The sequence below is a fragment of the Dipodomys ordii genome, unplaced genomic scaffold (genome assembly GCF_000151885.1).
Source record: "Dipodomys ordii isolate 6190 unplaced genomic scaffold, Dord_2.0 Scaffold17, whole genome shotgun sequence".
NCBI classification, from domain to species: Eukaryota; Metazoa; Chordata; class Mammalia; order Rodentia; family Heteromyidae; genus Dipodomys; species Dipodomys ordii.
The window spans coordinates 8011481-8028667 of NW_012267233.1; the positions used below are offsets into that span (position 1 = coordinate 8011481).

At 45.4% G+C, this 17187-nt stretch overlaps 1 protein-coding gene across 4 annotated transcripts; it reads right to left on the reverse strand.

Moving 5' to 3' along the window:
* Positions 1–233: 233 nt before the first annotated feature.
* On the reverse strand, positions 234–7704 carry Dcstamp (dendrocyte expressed seven transmembrane protein). 4 transcript variants are annotated; one of them, XM_013012457.1, is made up of 3 exons: positions 6678–7704; positions 1619–1761; positions 234–478 (listed from the first exon to the last, which is right to left on the reverse strand). In XM_013012457.1, the coding sequence occupies exons 1-3, from the start codon at positions 7702–7704 to the stop codon at positions 404–406; spliced, it is 1245 nt and encodes a 414-aa protein (XP_012867911.1). In that variant the 3' UTR covers positions 234–403. The 4 variants fall into 4 exon arrangements, with proteins under 4 accessions (XP_012867911.1, XP_012867910.1, XP_012867909.1 ...); XM_013012456.1 differs by having other exon boundaries at positions 1619–1924; positions 6676–7704; XM_013012455.1 differs by having other exon boundaries at positions 1619–1927; positions 6676–7704.
* Positions 7705–17187: the final 9483 nt, after the last annotated feature.

A 17187-nucleotide genomic window follows, 5' to 3' on the forward strand; every position in this document is an offset into this window, starting at 1 on the left:
AGAAATTTAGTTAAAAGGGCAGAGAAGGGACAGGGGAGTTTAAAGATGTGTTGCCAGCTTTCTCATATATTTTGTCCTTGACATTTTCTGATGAGACTGCAGTAGATTTTTTAATTGTTATCTATTTATACTTTGAATAGTAATCTAGGCTGAAATTCGTCACTAAGAGGTCTGGGTACAGTCTTCTTACACTGTGTCACAGTCCAGATCATGTACTTTGTTGGGGAGACAACTACAAAAACATTTACCCAGTAGCTCTTTGGTTGTTTGATGGGCAGTAGTTTGGCAGCATAACCAGGGAGGTAAAGTGGTTCTGAAAACTCAAACCCTTCTTCAGGCCTTGTGACTTTGCCGATTAGCAACCCCAATAGAAGTGCTGATGCAGGGGACTACTCAGTGTCTCTCATAGATTATCTTCAGCGGCATTGTTCCTGTGTTTCCTTCTAAGTATTGTCAGGACTGGAAACCAGAAATGAACCTGAAAAGGAGAGAATGAACAAATTAGTTCAAATGAATCTTACATAAACATTTCACCGTGGAGTTGCTAGTATTAGGGAAAACTGCAAAGACTTTGAAAAGAACAAAAATGCATATCCTTGAGGTTCTTCTCCAACTCTTGTTGGCTATGAAATAGTTTCCAGTTCTGTAAGTTGTCAAAAGCTGATAGGCATGATGCAAATGATTTTTGTTCCTGATATGCAAATAAATTTCACCCTGTACAGAGTGACTGATTCTCCCATCCATGCTTGAGGAAGGATCCAGCTTGCTATTTATTAAATAGATTTATTTTGATAACCCTTATAACCTGTATTTGTGTGTGCTTTGAATTATTCATTGAATGGGTTGCAAATTCTTACTTATCGTTCATTAAATGAAATGTAAAATAAAATATTTCTTGTTTTTGGGGGGGGTCCGGTAGTGGGACCTGAACTCTGGGCCTGGGCGCTGTCCCTCAGCTCTTCAGCTCAAGGTTAGCACTCTACCACTTGAGCCACAGCACCACTTCCGGCTTTTTTCTTTTTGCTTATGTGGTGCTGAGGGAATCAAACCCAAGGCCTCAGGCATGCAAGGCAAGCGCTCTACCACTGAGCCACCTTCCCAGCCCTAAAATAAAATATTTCATGTGGACATTTTATAAATGTATGTAAGAAATCAAGTTTTTGTATTTTATATATAGGTAGACATAAATATATTTGTATACACACAAATGAACATATATATGTATGTACACATATACCACTGGAGAATGAGTAAATCCCTTGAAATTTGTTATGTTGTAGATATTTTCTTTAGGCTTGACATGAAAAAGTTACTGGGTATTGTCCTTTAATAGTAAAATGAGAGCATCTTCTCAATAACTCTCAGCAGTTTAAAAGAATATACTTACTTGAAACCAACACTTTGAAGAATAGTTTGTAGAGTCCTATGGACCAGTATCCAAATCACAGTACTAAGAACCCTAGCCATCAACATTTGTAATTTCTTCCCAATGTCCTATGGACCGCTGAGCTATAAGTCCTGATGTAAAGTTGAAGTGTCCTGTGAAGCCCTCTTTCCCTTTGCCTTTCAAACCCAAGGTTAGCTTAATCAGAGGTGATAGCCCTCATCTTGACCTTACCTTTTTAAAATAGAGAGTCAGTTTCCTTTTGACTCCTCCTAGTGGCTGCTTTGATCTTCTCTTCAGTAACTTAGCATGTAAGTATTGGATGCGTTCCCTTTCCACACTGGGGTAGAAAGAGGCTGAAACCAAGACTTTAAGTTGCATCAGGATGGAGGACAACAGTCCCAGCAGTACCAATGTCACAAGAATGATGCTCAGAGGAAGCCAAGTCTTAGACAGAAGGAGCCTTGGTTTAGGGATGCAACTTGGTTCAAACACAGATATATTGAAAGAAGAACCATGGAGGGGGTCTTGAGTTCCTTGCTTCTAAAATGAGAGAGTAAAATGAATATCTATGTCATTTTCCATGCAGTTTCTGTCTTTCTCAATAGTTCTTTTACACAACCTGGCATTTACCTTCAGATATGCAGGAAACCTTGACTAAAGAAATTTTTTGCTTCTTTTTTTGGGGGCGGGGTTGGGGGAGGAGGTGCTTCATGATTGTGGCAAAAGTAAAAGGATGAGTCTCATCCCATGCCAATGTTCTCCACAACGGGTTTGTGGAGACATAGGATCCATTGACAGAAGTGTATCAGATACGTTTGTTGAGGATGTGAGGGCGATCTGGCTGCGACATCTGTCACCCCATTGATCTCCAGGGTTGATTCGGCTGATCTGGATGGCTAGGTGGGTGTCCCCTTCCTCCCACACCGCTCCATGAGTGTCCTTCCCCACGCTGTGCGCTCGGTCGAAGAGGACGACCATCCCCTATAGAGGAGGACCAGTATACGAGTAGCTGTGCTCCCCTGCTAGAACCTCCAAACAAGCTCTCAAGATATGTTTGCTGAAAACTCTGAGAAGGCAGAGAAATCTGATTAGCCTAACAATTGTGGCTGCAGAACCCATTTTCATGGAATATTTGTTTCTATATTTAGGGTGCAGAGAGCTAATGACAAGAGTCAGCCCAACTGGGACAGAGACTTAGCTGGTCATCTAGCCCCTTAAGATACATATCTCTCAAGTCAGGGCAAACTTCCCCTCAGCAGACCACAAGGTCACAAAAGTGTTGAGGCACTAAGCCATGTTTTAAACCAACCACCTAGAGCTTTGGAAGATACTCTTCTTATCTAGTGTACCATATGGCTCTTTAGATTTGATATGCTAACCCTCATATCCACTTTGCCAAGACTAAAATCCTGTGTAAGGTGGCTTTTACAATCGAGTATGGGAAGGGGGAGGCCCAAGCTACGTGGGAGGCAGAGCAGGAGGATTGGAGTTAAGGCTGGCCAAGGCCAAAGTACAAGACCCTCACTGAAAAGACAAACTAAGAGCAAAAGATTTGAGTGTATGTTTCAAGAAGTCATCCAGTTACCTAGCAAACACAGACCGAGTTCAGTTTCTAGGACTGAAGAAATAAGAAAAGAACATTTTCCCATTTCTCTTGGATGTTCAGAAGGGTACAACCATTTCCATTTGAAGACAAGAGAAAAAAAAAAACCTAATTACCCTCCACAGAGGGCAGAAGATGACATTGAGCCACCCAGTCCTGCCACCCATAAGAGCAGTGTTTGCTGATTCAGCTCTTTCTTTCCCCTGACCTGGGAAAGTCATTTAATCTCTCAGTGGATTTGTTTTCTAATTTGGTAAAGCAGGAATTAATGGACCAGATCCTGCCCATGAATAAACTACTCCCAGTGTAAATTAAACACCTTGGGGATGGAGCATTAACCTTACAGACTGGAATACTTAGTAAGTTATTATCACCCTAGTGCCACAGGGCCCAGGGGCTAGGCAGAAGTAAAGGACTTCTCCAAAACAAACAAACAAACAACAAAACTGCATCCAGGACCCAGACCCACTACCAAGCATCAAATCACATCTGTGCCAGAGCAGTGAGAAACAGTTGTGTTATGTCTTTTCTTCTCTTATTAAAAAAGACAATCCATCTACAATTAAATGAAGATTTCAGTCCCCAGAGCAAAAGCATGCACTCTTTTTTAATACTATTGAAGAAACAAACACATCGATTGAGTCAGTGATGAGCAATTCTGCAATAAGAAAGCGGCGGGTGTTCAGTCTGGGAAGAAGTTTATTTGGTCTCGAAATCTAACTGGGGAATTTGCAGTTGGGAGTCAGAGCTTCAGAAAGATTGAGTCAACATTTTCCGTATGGGACTGGGTGATGGTAATGTGGAAGACAAATTCACTCTCTCATAATGCCAAGCAATATACCACATTGTACCCCTAGTGATTTAAAATACATTCACCTGTTAAGTAAATGATTTACTGAGACAATATTGAGTAACAGAGGGAGGGTAGGATCTGGTGTCAGATAGTCCCTGGAAAGGTAATGCAGTTAAGTACTGGACACCTTGGGAGGCTCTCAGTAAGTAGAAACTAGGGCTATTTTTACTTAACTGTGCCCACCAATATAGCCAGCTCCACTTGGATCGTTTCCCATCGTTTTTATGTAAAACATTGATCTAAAACTGTATGCAAGCGGGAGAGAAATATTGGCCAAACCTTGAGCCAATGTTTCTCTACCTGCTTGACTTCTCCTGTGCAAATCTGTGGCAACAGAGAAAGCCAGAAGCCTCCCAAGGGCACCCTGGGCTGAGGCAGAGCACTGTAAGTCACGTGGAAGGACACTGGCTGCTGGTGGCAGTCACCCAGGCACCACAATAGAGTTTAGGAGGCGATCCCACAAGTCTCAGACTCAAATCTAATGACTCCCCACCACCCTATGGCCAGTATGTGCACACAGGATGGCCTTCCCTGCAGATAAGCTCCCCACAATGGGGTTATTGCAGTCTGGACATCATTCCATCCCCAGTACCCTGCAGTACCCAGAGAGGGTGTGCCGGAAGTTGTCACAGGAAAGCTTTCAGCTTTTAGAAGAAAGCAGAACTGGCTTTTATTCCCCCAGTGGGTATTCAGAAAAGAAAAAAAAAGCATACATGAATAATAAGTATTGGATTCAAGACAAATAAATGACAGAGAAGCGATTTGAAAAGGACCAGGGAGAGTTGGCATGGAGACAAGAAAAGAGAAGATAGGAGGAGAATAAGGGGAAGGGTCCCCTGCCACCCCTAAGATCAAACATGCCTGGGATTCTTGTCCAGCTTCATTTGAAACACTGCTTCCATTATCCACCCTGCTCCAAATAACTAGAGCAACAGGATGCCTGTAATTGACTGAATTCTTCTGGGACAGCAGAGAGCTCAAAGTAATCAACGCTGAGAAGCAGCCCAGGATTAGGGAGGCAGGAGCTGGGGGACTGGATCTGCTGAGCCAGAAGCTAGTGGAGGAAAAACATGAAGGGAAGCAGGAGAATTTGAGGGCCTGAGAGAGAAAGAGAAATGGAGGCTGGTTTTCAAAGGAGTGCTTACTGACAACATGGCTACCGTTTTCTCTCTGATTTTGGCAGCAGCAGGATAAAGATCAGGGCAAATTACACACCCAGGTATAGCTGTTCTGTTTTCACCAGCCCAGGCAGTATACCTAGCCCTGATTTTTTTGTCACACATGAACACATATACATTTTGTGTGGTTCAACTTCATCATTATTGGAGTTTTAAAAACAAGAAAGGCAACTAGGTGACAGGTTCACCCCTGTAATTCTAGCTACTCAGGAGATTGAGATCTGAGGATCACGGTTCAAAGCCAGCTCTAGCAGGAAAGTCTATGAGACTCTTTTCTCCAATTAACCACCAAAAAGACAGAAGTAGAGGTGTTGCTCAAGTGGTAGAATACTAGCTATGAGTACAGGTTCAAGAACAATACCTTAAACCTGAGTTTAAGACCCAGAACTGGCACACACATAAAATAAAAAGAAAAGAAGAAAAAAGAAAGGCAAGTGTCTGACAGTATCCAGAGCCCCTGAAATGTCAACATAATCACAAATTTCCACAGGAAAAAATGGAAAAGGAAGGCTAACAGATGAGATGAGTAAAATCCTCAAGTCAACTCTGCTGCTACATGGCAGAAGCATCAAGCAAGCTAGATTCCTTAAGACACAGGGAGTACCCACTCAGAGAAAGACACTGTCTGGCTACTGAAGGTTTTCCATAGACGCATCTGATGATTTGTCTTTATTCTTTGGGTCATGTATTAGAACAGAGGTTCTCGGGGCTGAGAAGGTGGCTCAAGTGGTAGAGCGCTAGCCTTGAGCTGAACTGCTGAGGGATAGTGCCCAGGCCCACGACCAAAAAAAAAAAAAAAAAAGAATAGCGGTTCTCAATCCTCATTGCACAGTAGTGTTATTTCTAATACTCATCAACCACAATAAGGACAGAAAGAGTGTTCTCATTCAGCCAAGCTGCCAAGACCACAAAAGTCTGAGAGTGAGAGGAAATCAAGCCCCAAACCCCAGACTCATGCCAGACTCTACTTGAGAATAAAGTTGATGTTTAACAAGACATCCAGTCCTACATTTCAGTGCTGACTACAGAAAACTAAAAAACAGTTCCCTAAAAATATAAGACCCTAATCTGTTGCACTTGAGTTAGTTTATTTGGGAAAGGGGTTTCAATAGCTAGAATAAATAAAAGATCAAGAGAGGGGCTGGGAGAGAAATAATTCTACTGAGCCTTAATGTGACCACATGCATGGTTGAAGGACACAGAAAAAGATTTTTCCACATGTAGTGGTTATATGGAGATAAAAGTAGAGATAGGAGTGGTGCAGCCACAAGCCAGACCTCACCAGAAGCCAGAAGAGGCCAAGGAAATTCTCTCCTAGCATCTAAAAAGAACAGGCCCTTGCCAATAACACTTTGATTTCCACCCAATGATACTGATATTTCAGACTTAGACCCAGAACTATAACAGAATAAATTACTCCTTTAAGTTACCCAACTTGTGATCATTGGTTACATCGGTAATTGGAAACCAACACAGAATTATACTCTAACATCAGGATTTCAAGTCAATTCACATCTGTTGGGCTTCAGGCAATATGCCAAGTACCAGAGACCCAAAGGTGAATAAGACACTGCCTCAAGAGGCTCCAGATCTTTTAGAAGAACCACCAGCAAATAACCTCAATACAACATGAGAATTGCCTGAGAGCCCCTACCTCTCCTTGTAGTTTCAAGTGAATCTGAAGCCCCGGCAAACCTTGGAACTGTTTGCTCACTGAGAAAATGAGCTGATACAACAGATAATCCACGGCCGCAAACAGCACCCAGATGTAGAGATGGGCAAGGATTGGGAGAAGAAACAAACCCAAATTTCTCCTTTCTTTAGGAGATAGCCGTAAAGACGGAGTAACAACATATTTCTTCCTCTCCTTCTGGTTGAGTGGGAGGACTCTGGGTCTCTGCTGATCTCTCTCTGTTTCATCAAACTTAACAAATTGTCTGGTGATATAGATGTTTTCATACTTCCGACCACGAGGTCCCAGATAGCGCTTCATGAAAAGGCCGGTGCTGAGTGTAATTAGCAGAAGCCCAGCAAAGGTGAGTAGCTTCTGACCCAGGGAGGACCATATCTCTGTCATGGTTATCATGTGATACAAGGCACTCAGGACTTCCCCTTTAGTACTGTTTAGCTGTGCCTCCAGAGCCTGAATTGGACTGTAAAGAGAGACCACCAGGGTCTGGTTCCAAGAAACAAGGTCATCAAAGAGATTCAGCGGCGTGGCAAGTCCGTACACCCACTGAATGGCTTCGATGTATTTTTTCAGAAGTGGAAAATGAATAGTAAAGTTCTTTGCCCTTAGGTTGCATGTCATACATTCCAAGAGACCTTTAAAGTTGTGAAAAATATTTTCAACATGTCCAAAGATCACTATCCCCGTGCCAGCTGCCATCAAAGCATTCCTGCCTTCACGGAGGCCACAAGAGAGAAAAAGGAGAAGAATGAAACAGCGCGCATGCTTGGAGGAGCTCAGCAGAGCACACAGGATCACCCAGGCGGTGGAGAATGCTATAGCGGATGGCAGAAGCCAGTAGAAGGCCACAGAGAGGAGGCTCACTGAAATGAAAGCCATGAAGCAGCAGACCACCAGATGCTGGGTAAGGCCCATCCATCCTGGGCTTCTTGGAAGCACATAAATTTCCCAAAGATTTAGGAAGACATCAGTGGCTGAGGTCCAGGTGCCCATGTTCCCTTTTTCCCTAGAAATGAAAAAGAAACCAAGGTTAGGATGTGCTTCAGGCCCAGGTGGTAAACTGCAAAACGTGGTCATAAATCTTTACCTATCCCTCTGTCTTTCCCCCTTCCAGGAGGATTTCACAGATTTTTTTTTCCAATCAAGAGAGGAGAGAAATAGAATCTATCATGAGGTGGGAGGTGCTTTTCCGTTCCTTGAAGCTGAGTTGGCTGTGCACTGCTTGGGGCAATAGAATATGGCAGCCATGAGCATATGCCAGGCCTGAGGCTGTGACTCACTCCTACATGCTCTCCACTGCCATGTTAACAGCGTGTAACAAATTACTACCAACTCAGAGGGTCAAATAAATACTTATTTATTCTCACAATCCTGGAGTTCAAAAGTCTAAAATGGCCTCACGGGGCTGGGCTGTGCTCCTTCTGGGGACCATCCATTTGTTTCTTCTTTTGGGGGGGGAGTCCGGTTGTGGGGCCTGAATTCTGGGCCTGGGCGCTGTCCCTCAGCTATTCAGCTCAAGGCTGGCGCTCTACCACTTGAGCCACAGTACCACTTCCGGCTTTTTCTGCTTATGTGGTGCTGAGGAATCAAACCCAGGGCCTCATGCATGCAAGGCAAGCACTCTACCACTGAGCCACCTTCCCAGCCCTTCATTTGTTTCTTGCTCCCAGCCTTAAGATGAGGTCCACATTTTCTGGACCACAGACTCTCCTTCCTCTCTCTGAAAGCCAGCAGGTTTGCATCATTCCTTCTCTCTGACCTCTTCTTCTCTCCCTACCTCTTCACAATGCCACTGATGATTTGTTTCCCCCCTCAAGGGTCTTGGTGATTACTTTTGGGCCCACCCAGATAATCCAGGACAATCTTCTGATCTCCAAAGCGTTGATTTAATCACATCTGCAAAGTCATTCTTACCATGTAAGACAATAGATTCACAGGTTCTGAGAATTAGGGGCTGCACAGCTTTGGGGAATATTGGTCAGTCTCTCATACCAGGTGGGATTTCTGGTTCATGAACAACACATAACCAGTCAGTTCCACCAACTGAGCCAATGATCACCCAATTCCCAGGCTTGTGAGACAGGCTATCCTAGACCAGCCAGTCCCCAGATAGCCCACCAGCCGATCACAGACCATGAGGTCTAACAAATGTACCTGTCCTTTAGGATGTAATTGTTTGTTCACAAAGGCAACAATACTGTATCATGAGCACTAATAGTTGAAATAAACGTTAGGCTGATGGATAGGCTAAAATTTCAATAAACTGCATTATGTAAGAGTGTTCTTTAATAGTCATCTGTTTTCTTGTGCTCTAATTTTACAGACCAGAAAGCACACCAAGGGCATCCAAACTTAAATGTGGAATTGGATTGAGGCCATTGTATCTCTGCTCGGCCACCGTGACTTCTCTCTCCTCTGCCCTGCCTTGTCAGTGCAGTTCTATCGAGAAAATCTCACAGGGAAAGTAAGAATATTTTCATCCCTGAGGTGATCATCCTTTCCCTTTTCCCCACATCTGGAATAATTACAATGAAGGTGCTGTGAGGGTGCTGCTGCCCTGTTAGCCACACAGATTTCAGTCTGTGATGTACACGGAGAGATGAGTTCATCTGGAATATTATAAATCTGAGGGTTTTTTCCCCTCTCTTGATTGACATGGAAATGCCTAATGAGCATTATGCCATATGGACAGGATTTTAATGAGGACATTGATCAATTTTAAACAGTCTTAAATAAATCTCTTCTCACATCATACATAATGGAGCTGGATGTATGAAACGGCTTAGTACTGTTTGAAGCAGTGAGTTTTATCATCCTGTGAGAGATGTATCTGAGTGTTGGCTAAAGAGCATGAACTGCACAACCTGAGGTGAAAAGAAGTCATTCTCTTCCTGTGTTCAGGGCAAGTGAGGTTAATGAAAGGTAGAAGAAATAAGACGGGGGGGGGGCGGGGGATAAGGAAGTGAGGAACAAACATGTAAGTCTCTCCAGCATGAGTAGAGAGGCTTATAAATATCTGGGCACATGATCCGAATGGAAATACTCACAGCAGAAAGATGTAGGGTCGTTGACATGTGGGACTGTCCTTAAATGAGACTAGGATCCCTTCACCAGGTGCCTGTAGGGCATGCCTATAATCCTAGCTACTCAGGAGGCTGAGGTCTGAGGATCCCAGTTCGAAGCTAACCTAGGCAGGAAAGTCTGTGAGACTCTTATCTTCAATTAATCAGCAAAGCAAGAAGTGGAGCTGCATTGGGATTGGGGGGGGGGAGGGGGGAGGCTGGGAAGGGATGTGAAGGGTAAACACAGGAGGAGGATGGTAAGAAATGTACGCATTATCCTGCCCATGTAATTGTAACTCCTCTGTACAGTATGTTCACAAATAAAAATTAAATTAAAAAAAAAGAAAAAGCAAAAAAAAAAAAAAAGAAGTGGAGCTGCGGTAAAACGCTAGCCTTGAGCAAAGGGACAATGCCTTGAGCTCAAGTCCCACCACTGGTGCTGAGAGAGAGACAGAGACAGAGACAGAGAGACAGAGCCATGGACAGGGAGAGACAGTGAGACTAGAATCCCACAAGGGAGTTTGTTATTCCCTTGGCAGGAAAGAGAACCAGAAAGGTCATGAGATTGGAGACCAGCAAAAGGTCACAGTTCTTTCCTTCTACAAGCTTGCTTCCTTTCTACATCAAGATCAGGTTGGATGGAGGATAGACAGTGCTCATGCACAGGCCCCAAGAAACAGAGAGCGGGCCACGGCCTTCTCCCCTACTGCTGACCGTACCACCCAGTGTGACTGCCAGGGCTTGGCAGGCAGGAAGGCAGGCAATGGGCAGGCACTCGGGTTCCAGAGGTAAGGAGCTGCAACCTCTCCTGCCAGTTACTCCCCATGCATTCTCTCTGCCCTTTGGAGTAAGTGCAAGGTTTGGAATTTGATCCCCAGACATTATTAGACTAGCTAGTAGTATACTAACGGGCATTAATTGCCTAGTATGTTGTGGACACTTTTCCTAAAGTGTTCACAACCCCTGCTCCAAACCCATGGAAATCAGAGTTCTGTACACGTGGAAGCCGAAGCTCCAAGCTCATATTGACATTGGCCAGTGATCACCATATCCTGTGAAGGACAGAGGAATGGTACCCTCTGACTCCCAGGAAGAGCCTCTGCCCTCCCCCTGCCCAGATTTCATTACTCTGGGGTAGGTGACTGGATGTTCAGCTTGCTAGAAACACATCGTGCTTTCTGCCTAAAGCTGTTCAAGGGCTGACCCCAGTCTTACCAGCCCATTTCCACTGTAGGCTCAGTGTTTGGAAATTTTCATCCTCCAGCATCGAACTAGTTAAACCTGTAGTGATCCTACGTCTTCAATCAGCCAGGTTCTTTTCTAATCAAATCAGAAAGTCCAGCTGTTTTATTGTTAGCTAATTTCCTTCTTGAGTCCCCATTTTGCTTGCTTGCTAAAATATTAATAATGCATAATGCTGGGCTTCTCACCCCCTCCCTCGACTTTCTATCCTTGTACAATGTGTTCTTAATACAGACATTTCTCTCAAAGTATGAAACAGATTTATGGACACATTAAAATTTTAGCATTCTGCAATAAAATCTAATATCAATTAAAATAAGATCTATGACTGCAATTTTGTCCTGAGAGGCACATGTTTGCTCAACAAGCAACATTTCTAACCTTATCCTCCTTGATTTTTGTGCTGAAAACAGCACAGCACCCAAAGGTAGCAAATCTCTACACAGCAAGAGGACCTAATACGGTCTTTCCTATTCTATGGTTCAAGAGTAGTTAGGGCTTCAACCACAAGCATGTCTTCTGTCACCATCAAGTGTGGCCTTCATTTCCAGCTGCTATCTGTTCTTCATTTTTCCTGTGTGGATGTAGGCCTCACCTGCTCCTTCCTGGTAAGACTTAAGAAGGAAAGTGACAAGCACTTTGTGCTCCCTGGAGTAAGGTACCCAGCTCATGCAACCCACTTCTCAGGGATTTTGCTGCCACATAAAATTGCGAACTTCTGTTCTCTGATCTTGAGGTCAAGATTGAATGCTCAAGTTAATGAGAGGCAGAGCAGGGTTCCAGAAGCTAGAAAACACTGCAACACTACCCACAGTACCTAGAAATAGGGCTTTATTTCTTTCTCTTTGCTCCTGTGAAAGGAGGATCATTCTGCTGATCTTTCTTCAAATAACCCCAATGCTGTCCTTTCAGACAAAATCTGTGAATCAAAATTTTGACAAGCTACATGGCTTGTTTCATTTTTGCAGGTTCTCTTATGTTTCTTACATTTTATTTTTCATAGCTGGAGGCAATCACATAGATGAGGATGTCTCAGACACGGGTCTGTATTCTCTAGGGCAGTCCTGCGAGGGTGGAGGTTTTAACCCAGAATGCTTTTTGTTTTTTTTTTCCTGTTTTTGTTTTAAATTTTATTTTTTTATTTTGCTGGTCGTGGGGCCTGAACTCTGGGCCTGGGCGCTGTCCCTCAGCTCTTCAGCTCAAGACTAGCGCTCTACCACTTGAGCCACAGCGCCACTTCCGACTTTTTTTTCCCTGCTTATGTGGTGCTGAGGAATGGAACCCAGGCCTCATGCATGCTAGGCAAGCGCTCTACCACTGAGCTACCTCAGTGGTAGTTCTACAGGTTAAAAGATTCAGGCCAAGGTCCCACTGGGCCAGGGTTATGGTGAAGGCTATCTTCTGGCTTACAGCCAGCCTCCTTCTCTGTTTTCACATGGCATAGCAGAAAGACAAGGAGAATGAGCTCTCTGGTGTCCTTCTCAACCACCTCCTCTTCCTCCGCCTCTTCCTCCTCTTCCTCCTCCTCCTCTTCCTCCTTTTTCTTTTCCTCTTCCTCCTCCTCTTCCGCCTCTTCCTCCTTCTTCCGTCTTCTCTCATGCTATCGTGTCTTTAAATATGACTACCTTTCCAATATGTCACCTAGAGATCATTTCACCCATTGTCTGGCCACCAAACTTGCCTTCTCCCTCAGCAGTGGCAAAGCAATTGCCTTTTCCTTTTATGACACTAATCCTATTGGATAATTACTCCAGCTATGTGACCTTATTAAGTGGAATTACTCCTTAGAGACTTTATTTTCTAATATAGCCATATTGGGATTTAGATCTCCATTGTATGAGTTGAGACACAGATATTCAGTCCATGAAATACCTCATTGCTTTCTGTTGCTACTTTTAACAGATCTTAACTAGTTATCAATGGCAAACTGTGCATCTGGCTGCTGATACATATGATCTGTAATCTTCATGGGAAACCTGTGCCACTGGGTCTGTACCTTTCTAGATGAGAACGCGGAAGCCCTGAGAGGCTAAATAACTTGTTCAAGGCCAGACAGCTGATGAGTAGAGAGCCAGGATTAGAATCCATGTTTAAGGGACACTGATAGGTTAAGCTCAGCCCCTTTCATCCAATCATCAATGTAGCATCTACATTGGTTGCTATACCATCCAGGGATCCCAATTGTACCTGTACTAGCATCCTGGAAGCAGATGGAGCAATCTTTACATCTCCACAGGCATACATCGTCCTCTACCTCCTCATTCTGCTAGCAGAGCCTCACTGACCCTTCTAGAGCTCTCTGCACAGCCTTTTCCTGGGGTAAACGCTCCTGTTGTACAACAAAGTTGAGCCCCTCATGAATTCTCATGCTTACTTCAGAGATGGTTACACCTGGTCTTAGACTCATTCTTACTCAAACCTTAAACCAAGACACTCTGGACATGGCCCATCCTCATTCAAGGGCTAGGCTCTGACCTCTCAGGGACAGGGCAAGAGACATGCGTTCAATGTGGGCCCTCCCTTCTCTGTTGAGCTGAAGAATTGGATCAGGGTATCTTCCTGAGCTGGCACATGTGGACAGGAAAAAGTCTTTCACAGAAGGGGGTCAGACGACAAAGCATTGTCAAGAGTGGAGGAAAAGTCAGCACTCAGAAGACTGAGGCAGGAAGATTATGAGTTCAAGGCTAGCCTGAGCTACATAGTAAGTCCAGCTTGAGTTATGCAATGGAACCCTGTCTTGGAAGAAAAAAGGAAATAAGTTCAGATACTCCTTGAGGTGTGGGATGGGGCCGATGGATGGCGGATCTCTGTGGAGCTAGAGAGCTGTGACCTCGCTGAAGTTGCAGAGTTGGGTCCCCAACCCAACAGATTTTTTTAAGGTTTCTGATTTGTTTGCAAGAGAAATCAGAAACTTAGGCATCTGAGCTAGGGTATAACTTAGTGGCAGAACACATGTAAGCAGGCAGAGGGCTCTATTTTCAATCTCCAGTGTCACCCACATTTTTTTTAAAAATCTGGATTTCTTTGGGCAACATCTGGTTTTTTTTTCTTTTTTCTTTTCTTCATAAACTTATAACCTCCAGAGTGAGACAAAAGAAGAGTGAACAAAAGCTCACTTACACTATTTACACCAGAAGGGGGTCCTGGGACTACCTTGTCCTGGGCTAGATACCCAGAATCCAGAGCAGCCTCGACCACCAAGCCTCCCATGGGCAGCCCCGACCTTTATTAGTCGGTCTACAAACCTCCAAACCTCAGACCTCCAAAGCTCCAAAGGCATTTCCTTTCCTTCCCCTCCTCTTTCTCTGCAGACCTCTCCGCTCTCCATGGGCCTGCCCTGCTCTGCTCCGGTAGGCACCTCTCTATAGGCCTCTCCAGAGGAGGCCCTGAAGGACCTCCGGAGGGGCTCCGAATGGCCCCTCGAGGCTTGCCCTGTCCTCCACAGGCCTGCCCTGGTCTGCCTGGTCTGCAGAGCGGTGAGGCTCACCTCTCGATGCCCCACCCCCTCCAGCAGGCCGGACCACTGGGCCATGCTGACTACGGGGCCCCGCTGATGATCAGGGCCCCACGGGTTATTACAAAAATGTGTGTGATTTTGATGACAGTTGTCAGTTTGGGGCTCTAGACCTTACTTCCTCCCCTTCTCTCTGCCCGGTCCCCTTCTTGCCTTAACCTTCCTCCAGAACGCACCTTTCCAACATTTTAAAATCATGTTGTAAGTCCCTTTCCAGTCGTGTGTAAGCATATATAATGGATTTTCTTTATTCCTTGGGTATGATTCATATTTGCCCAAAGAGCTCTATCCCCCCCCCCCCAGTCGTGGGCCTGGGCGCTGTCCCTCAGCTCTTCAGCTCAAGGCTAGCACTCTACCACTTGAGCCACAGCGCCACTTCAGGCTTTTTCTGCATATGCTGTAGAATCAAACCCAGGGCCTCATGCATGCAAGGCAAGCACTCTACCACCGAGCCACCTTCCCAGCCCACAGAGCTCTATTTAACCCTCTTTGTGCCCACTGGCTCAAGTCCTTCCTACCCTCTACCTCATTTCTTCCTGAGGCTTTTAAAAGTCTACCTAATTCCTTGAACCAGCACTTCCCCTTTTTGGGCTTCCATACTGCTGTAACTGTTCCTGTGCCTGACTCAGCCTCGCCTCCCTGACGGAGAGAACCTTGTTCCTGCTTCTTTGAACAACAGTATCCCACAGTACAGACTACTTCCTTGCTTCCATCCATCCCTAGCCTACAATGATATGATTCCCCAGGCAAGGGAGGCCCAAATGGAGTCCATGGCCATGTCACCAAGGCCCCGTACTTCTTTCACAGAATTGAGACAGTTTCTGTGGGGCAGGTGAGAGGGAAGAGGAGAACAGGCTGGTGGTGAGGAGCCTTATCCAAGCCAAGAACCCTGTAGATCCATGCCGTCTCGGTCCAGCCAGAGCCCGTGCTGACTTGTGCTGATGCAGAGCTGAGCTTGTTGCCAGGGGAAACAGAAGCCACCTGTCTTGTGCCTCACCCTGCAGCTACTAACTAGCAACCCTGGCTGCCCGAGGGATCCACTGGGGTCTCCTCCTGAAGGACCAGTCTTAAGTGTTTGTAGCAGCAGAATGAGAGCCCAGGGCTCTCTTAGCCCACCTTGTTTGGGGGGGTGTGCAGAAAGATCCCCATTCCTGAGCACATTCCTTTGATGACAGATCAACTCTCCGCATGCAAGGAAATGTTACTTCTTGCTTTGGACACCAGGTCCTCTCAGCCCCTACCAAAGGGAGCCATGAAATAATGATAGCAGCCTCTAAATGAGTAAGCAAGCCCACCTTGGGAGGGCTCTCGACTGGAGGATAGTGACGATATACATTGCCATGCACCTCTGAGGATGACAAACAGAAGTCCACAGGCTGGCTACTAGGGACTATGTAGGAGGAATGATGAGCCCCCCTGGCAGAGAAAAGCGGGGAGCCATGACCTTGAGAGCTAGTCTATAACTTCCCTTTTTCCCACCTGCAGATCAACAGCCTCATATGACATCTTACAATTTCCAGCTCATCCTGCCCCTGCCCCCAAAGCCAACACATGAAAACTAAATTCCCCCAAATAAGCCCCCTCCCCTAAAGAAACCCAACTGTTCCTTCCATGCTCCTCCAGCCAGTTCTGCTGATCCTTTAAGGAAGCCCAATATAAGCTCAACAGCCTCTCTCATTTTCTAGCAGACTTGAAATGAATCTCATTGAAAAGAAAGTTCCAACCAAGGGCTGAGGGAAATGGTGGGGGGAGGGGGGAGGGGAGGGGGGACTAGGCAGGGACACAGGGCACCTGTGGTCTAGCTTGCTTCTACCCAAGCAGGCTGTGCGACCTTCCATGTGTCACTCACCTCCTGGGACCTCGGCTCCTGGGCAATCAGGTCCCGGGGGCCTGCTGGCTCTGTTCTTTCTACAGTAAAATAAAATAAGAGCTGTGGACTTGACCTTAGTGTGGATGCTTTGTAGTTACTTCACAAAAAATATCAAAGCCCAGAACCAGTAAGGGTGACAAAGAGGAATAGATGATCTCTCTCTCTCTCTCTTTCTCTCTTTCTCTCTGTGTCTCTGTCTCTGTCTATCTGTCTCTCTCTATCTCTATCTATCTGTCTCTCTCTGTCTCTGTCTCTCTCTGTCTCTGTCTCTCTGTCTCTGTCTCTCTCTCTCTCTCTCTCTCTCTCTCTCTCCCTCTCTCTCTCCCTCCCTCCCTGGCTCTTGAAAACTTATCATTTGCTTGGGAACACACTGTTCTCTCGGACTGACTGCCAAAATCACTTGCGCAGCAGCTGAGGCCTCTGTTTGAGGTGGAATGGATTCCTCATCACTTTGTTTTTGTCACTCTTGCCTTGGGAAAGCCGCATACCTTACTCTGTGAAAGCCGCCTTCACACAGAAAGGGAAGATTAATGAAAGCTGCGGGGTAAACAGAATAGCAGCACAGAACAATTCAGTTCATCACTGGGCTCTGTGGAGCAGGAAGCGCAGAGATGGAACATGGCTATTTGTCCTCAGCCAGACCTCCTCCCTGCTGGGCCCCAGGGCTGGAGAGGGGTTCAGGTTTACACCCGTCACCCCCTTTGCAGGATATAAATGCTACTGCTGCCCCCACGACATAGGGATATTCAGATACCACCATCAAAATGTGTCCTTCTATTTGGTCACTG